The following is a 6307-nucleotide window of genomic DNA, read 5'->3' as shown; positions in this document are numbered from 1 at the left end:
CAGCATCAAATGTCCCAGAGGGCCAAAAAGGCTCCTCTCTAACGGCTCTTCTTTTTGAGTGGACAAAATTCTCTCAATTGAGTCCAGAGCCCAGCTGACCAAGTGTTAGGGTTTCCATGGTTAGATTTCCGGAATAAAAAACCGGGAAAGGGACTGAAGACAACACAGGAAGAAGTAAGCAAAGCAAGGAGATAAGGGAGCAGAACAATAAGAACAGAAAGGAGAGGAGCAGAACAAAAAAGTGTCTACTTTCGTCAAGAGCCAAGTAGAGAAAAAAAGATCCTGCCTCAAAAATCTACTTGCCTGACTTCAGGCAACTCTCTATCCATGGTTTCAGCACATTGAAGCTCAGTTTTAGCGAAGAGGGATAACAGCAAATAATTTGAAATACTGTGGTGGCAGTGGGCGAGCCGGCCCTCACTGCATTTGCATTTAACTGAGTCAGACAATATAAAAATAAATAAATGTACATTTACTGTCTGGAAAAAAAACAACAACAAAAAAAAAACACCTGACTAATCAAAATGAAACAGTCTTCTTGCCAAAATGCAGCATTTGCTATGTGACAATTGCATTAAACTGTGATGTCAATTGGTATTTAACTAATATTATATATCATATTCTCTGCTACGATGAAGTTTGATAAACAAGTGGCTTATTTAAACAAAAATTTATTGAACATTCCATAGTTGGATGTACACAATGGTAAAGCAAGTGAAAAACAGTTTATAAAAATCATGCATCTGTTGGCGGGGGTTGGGGGGTGGGCATCAAATCAACACTAGGCTTAGCAACATTGAAGAAAGAAAGATAAGATTTTTTTTTTTTATCAAACTAAAGTATATAAATTACAAATATGTGCAAGATGGTATGAAAAACAACCCCAAAATCATCCAAGTGTGTAGGGAAAAAAAATCCACAGATTACCAATATTGTGAATTGTTAAAATATATCAGTGTTAAAACACATTTTTTTCATTTGAAAACCACACTTCTTTTTCTTCGACATGCTTCTATTCATCATACATTCCTTAGTTCCTTAATTCCTTAGTGGCCAATGTACAAGCATCTCTGGATAATAACGTCCATAATATTCTGTCAAATATGCAAGCATTCGCCAGATTACCCTCAGACATTTATCGGCTGTTCACCTGAATTGTTCTTGTCGCAATGAAACTTTAAATAAGTTATGACACGAACACATATTAAAACTATTGGTGACAGTTGGAGAATGGTCGGCAAAGGTTTGCAACATTTAACAAATCATGTCCCAATTACCTCCCTTTGACACTATTGTCAAACATTTGCCCCTCAATGGGATAGTATAGGGGTTTTAGAGAGATACAATATCCTAGTTGGATGATTTGTTTTGTCCATATCCCACTTATAGTCGTACGATTGCGAGAGTCTGTAAAGGCAGTGGCTCTTTTGATCTTGCCAGGGCTTGGTAAAGGTCTCAAGCGTTCGCCAGATGTTCCTCTGCTCTTGTTGGTGAAGTCTTGTTGAACTGTCCGAGAACATTGGCAACTTTGTTAGAGAACATTTGCAACCTTGAACAAACCCTGACAAACCCCTGACATTTGCTCCTCAGTGGGAGAGGAGCTTTTGGACACAAAAACCTTGCCTAAACATTTGCCAAATAAAAATTTGCCTTGATTGCAGAGAAAGTTTGCTTGCTGCTAAAGATAATGTAAATTCTTTACTCTCCTATTCCATTGAGAGGCGAACGTTGCGAGGGTTGGCGAGTGAAGCAAATGAGAGTTCGGGGGTTAGTAACCCTGGCGAAATAAAAAGAGCTGCTCCCTTTGCTAAGATTCGCCAACATTTGCCTCTCAGTGGGATAGGGGCCAGAGAAAAATCTTTACGGGCATAAGGTAGAGGAGAGTGGATAGTTGTGTATGTTGCACAGCAACATTGGAAAAATGCATGAATGGAAACACGGACCTTAGGTTACTCAAGTTTAAAAAGTGAGCTTGGGAAGTACAGATGTGAGTCACACTTGATCTACTGAAAAAGTCTTTTTCAACATTCAGTCACTGTCACTGGAAATTGCTTCTTTAACGTTATGCTGCTGAATGAAAGCAGGCAAACATAGTTTACAGAATATTTAATGTAAAAGCTTATCTATGTATCTGACAATTCAATCGCCAGCTCATCAGTCTGTTGGTCATTATCACCCAGTAATTCTGTTTCAGGTACTGACAAGTGTTCATTTTGATCGAGCTCGATCTGGGATGCCCTGTCAGCCAAGTCCTCATGGTTGGTCTTTGAGTCCCCATTGAGTAAGGCTGCTTGCTCTGCCACAGAATTGTTGGAAGGAGCCGTGGTGACATAACCAGTCGATGTGGAGCCACTGCCACTGTGGTGAGAACTAGCTTTTGGTACCATCTGTGCTGGGTGGTGGACCTGCTGGAGGGGCATGGGCATGGGTATTTGCATGGGGTAAAAATTCTGCATGTATTGGTAGGCTGGCATAGGATGATAGCCATTAACAGGGATGTAGAGCTGTGGCGGGACCATGGGCCTATGCATTTGACTCTTCATTGGCATGAACTGAGGTTGATGGAAGGGCGAGGTCTTTTTGGGGCTAGCGTAGCGAGGTGCATTCACTGTGCTCATGCCTATATTGCTAACGGGGCTGGTGCTGAGAGAGCTTGTCTGGGTAGTGTTGCTGGTACCTGATGTTTGAGCAGAGTTATTATAATTTGAAAGACTTTCCCACGAGCGCAGACGTGTGTGGATGTCCTTGAAGCGAGGTCGTCTTGCTTGGAATTCACTCCAACACTCCAGCATAAGGGTGTATATCCAAACTGGGCAGTCATCTGGACACTGCAATACCTGGTGGCTGCGCACCATCTCGATCACGTCGTGGTTGGAGTAGCCGCAATAAGGTTGTAGACCGTAACTGAAGGTCTCCCAAAGCAAAACGCCATAAGACCAGATGTCAGAGTCTATGGAGAACTTCCCATACATTAGCGCCTCGGGTGACATCCATCGAATAGGGAAAGGGTTTGTCCCCATTAGGTTGTAGTAATCAGCTGAGTAGACATCTCTGAAGAGGCCAAAATCTACGATCTTGATGCTTAGCTTTTCAAAAACCAGAATATTCCTGGCGGCAAGATCTTTATGAACAATCTGGTGGCTAGAAAGGTACTCCATTCCGGCGGCGATCTGGGTTATGATATGGAGGAAATCCGCCTGCTCCATTGTGGATTTTACTGTCCTGTCATCATCTGAGCTGCCGACGTCTGAATTGGGAGAGCGCACCACAAGATACTCGTGCAAATCACCAATGCTTGAATAAGTGAATATACTACTTTGTGGTTGTTCTTTTGTGATGGTACCCAGAAGACAAACGATATTTTGATGCTGAAGATGGGAGCGGAGCATGGTCTCGTGACGGAATTCCTCAGTGAGAGCGGGATCAATTTTGTCCTTCAGTGTCTTGATGGCTACCACTTGGGTCTGCTCGCCAGGTACAGTGCTATACAGATGCCCTTTGTAGACTTTACCGAACCGATCCTCACCAAGCTCCTCCATAAATCTTACAGCTGATATACTGATCTCCCTCAGCTTTGCCTGCAGCGACAAATCAAAAACAAATCAAATTCTAAATCTCAAAAATTAAGGCCTACTATGAATTAGGTCAGAACAGGTTAAAACAAACATATTAAGTATTTTTTATGAATTTAAAAAAGTTCCGTGGTAGCTAAATAAAAAGTTGATGACAAACCACCTTGGAAAGAAATTAATATACATTCAACATCAACTCCAGTAAAATTACTTTGTTTGTTTGATGCGCATATACAGCAGCAAGGCTAATCTTGAATTACATTTGTCAGTTTGTGCAACAAATTCAACTTAATTGGTGCATGCAGCAGACATATGGTCAAGCCAAAATTCAATAAGCCCATGTTGACAACCTTGCCAAACTTTGGAGTATACGTCCGTTATTAGAAGCAAGCACTGACAACACTTTTGAGTCATGCTGATCTGAGCTAATTAGAGCTTTGACTCGCACCCAAATGAAACAAAACATTTTTTTTTTCGATTGATGTTCTTTTTTTTCATCTGACTTCCCCTGCGCCCCATGTAGTGCGATGTCACAAGGTCAACTAACACTCCTTCGACGGGCGACCGGTCGGTAATGGTCGAGGTATTGATCACTCCTGATTGACAGCATATATGTCCAAAGCACTTTACAAAATCACACATTCCCTTATCGAAAAGCACATTAAAACGTTCTTTTAATTTGAAATGGCATACTTTAGCCACCAGGATACCTCGCCGTACTCTAGCCAGTGACAAAAAACAGGATGTTTTTTTTAATTTTTTTTCCTTTTTTTGGTCCTATTTTAAATCTATCTGATCTGTGTTGTCATACAGACAAGTAAGAAAATTACTTGGGGACTTTGTCTGGCACAGACTTATATTTGAATGGACTAACAATGCACTTACTCGCCATTGGTAAAAGTGAAACCACAGTCGGCCGTCTTGCATGCCACTCTCTAAGCTCACCTAACTTGAATACATTGATCTCCGTGCAGCGTTATCATTTACTGTCAAAAATGCCATCATGTGTGGCATATGGTTATACCAACAAGTCTGGGAGAAGAGCTCTTTACGAGTTTCATCTCTTCAAATAGGATTATACATTTTCGATGAAAAGATATATGTGTGAGTGCTACTCTATGAGTCGTCTGAATCATGTTTTCAGAACCACTAGAAAAAAAATCTTACATAATGAAAACATCCTAACCTCTGTCAGTCACAGTTCACAATACTGAGAGAATATACTCTAAGTCACAGGTGTCAAACTCCAGTCCTCGAGGGCCGGTATCCTGCATGTTTGCAAACCTTCTCTCGCAGACACACCTGCTTCAAATGATTAGGATCATTTTCGAGGTCTGCAGTGTTTGGTAAAAAGCTAATCATTTGAATCCAGTGTGTTGAGGAGAGAAAACTGGAAAACATGCAGGATACTGGCCCTTGAGGACTGGAGTTCAACATCTATGCTCTAAGTGTTTGATGAAAACAGCTAAGTTAGTTTTTTGAGAAGCTCTCATTACAGGGATCCTGGAAAAAAAATGCACTGAAGACAGTGTTTTCTGTAAAAAAAAAAAAAAAAAAGTAACAATGACATTGTTGAATGACAGTAGTCCTTTAGTTTTAGTCGCAAGGGTTCAAATGTTAGTGTATTCATATATACTGTAACTAGTGCCTAGCTGGCTTTATTGACTGACTTCTTAACAGTTGTATGTAATGCTAATTATCTAGCTAAATATTTGCAAACACGCAATCATGCATAGTTGAGTATATGTGACACATACTGAAATATAAATGTTGCTATTCTACAAAAGCGTGAAACTGCTAAAGTGGAGTAATTATTTTTGACTAGGTTATGCCATTTGATTGTACTCCAAAGTAATTTAAAAATATGTATAAATTTGTTTGAATGCATTGACAGTAGTTATAGAATGTTTGGCGAAATCGTTCAAACATATTTGGTGAAGTCTTCGGTGAATAAGGTTGACTCAATAGCGCAGTGGTGGTGAAGTGCAAGTTTTGATACAGCCTTGTACACACTGTCCAATCACCTCATTGAACTATGTCATACGACAGAGGTCTCAAACTCTAGTTCTCGATGGCCGCAAACCTGCATGTTTTCGATTCTGCTCTCTTAAACACACCTGATTCAAATGATTAGGATCATTTTCAAGCTCCTGCAGAGCTTGCTGATGAGCTTACAATTTGAATCAGGTGTGTTTTAGAGCGCAGAATCGAAAACATGCAGGTTTGCGGCCCTTGAGGACTGGTGTTTGAGACCTATGCCATACAAAGCTTCTCATCTGCACTAACTGCCAAGAAAATGATTTTGGTGTCTGGTGTAACTGCCGGGAACATATTGTAATTGTAACCTTACAAAGCTGAAACAAATCAGCAACATCAGCAGTTGTCCAGTTGTTGTATTGAAAAAGTTGTACTTGTCTGTGCCTCGGGTGTCCCACCTGGTGTTTCTGCTGGTTTATGAGAGACATCTCCATGTCTTGGTTGGGTGAGTTGCTGAGCTGGCAGCGGGGAGGTGTGTCTGTTGTTGATTTTTGCTTATTTCGACACATGCAAACCAAAAAGAAGAGGCAAGCAATGACCAAAGGGATGGCAATTGCAGGGATTAAAATCAACAGAATTTCTTTTCTGAGGTTCTCTGGAGGCTCTGTGAATAGAAAGATGGTAGCATGGTAAGTTAAGCTGTACTGTAGTCATTTTTAAATACACAATAAATAAATACACACATAAATAAAACAATG

At 40.6% G+C, this 6307-nt stretch overlaps 1 protein-coding gene across 2 annotated transcripts in view; it reads right to left on the bottom strand.

Moving 5' to 3' along the window:
• Positions 1-703: 703 nt before the first annotated feature.
• The window catches only part of ror2 (receptor tyrosine kinase-like orphan receptor 2), a 56568-nt gene continuing 50964 nt past the window's right edge, over positions 704-6307 (bottom strand). For both annotated transcript variants that reach the window (XM_088435898.1, XM_088435899.1), the window contains 2 exons: positions 6008-6213; positions 704-3578 (listed from right to left, as the gene is read on the bottom strand). In XM_088435898.1, coding sequence (XP_088292024.1) covers positions 2124-3578; positions 6008-6213 — 1661 coding nt within the window. In that variant the 3' untranslated portion in view covers positions 704-2123. The remainder of the gene's footprint in view (positions 3579-6007; positions 6214-6307) is intronic.

Source organism: Hippichthys cyanospilos, chromosome 15 (assembly GCF_059441005.1).
Source record: "Hippichthys cyanospilos isolate Australia breed blue-spotted pipefish chromosome 15, RoL_Hcya_1.0, whole genome shotgun sequence".
In the NCBI taxonomy this organism is placed as follows: domain Eukaryota; kingdom Metazoa; phylum Chordata; class Actinopteri; order Syngnathiformes; family Syngnathidae; genus Hippichthys; species Hippichthys cyanospilos.
This window is presented reverse-complemented; position numbering and strand designations above follow the sequence as displayed.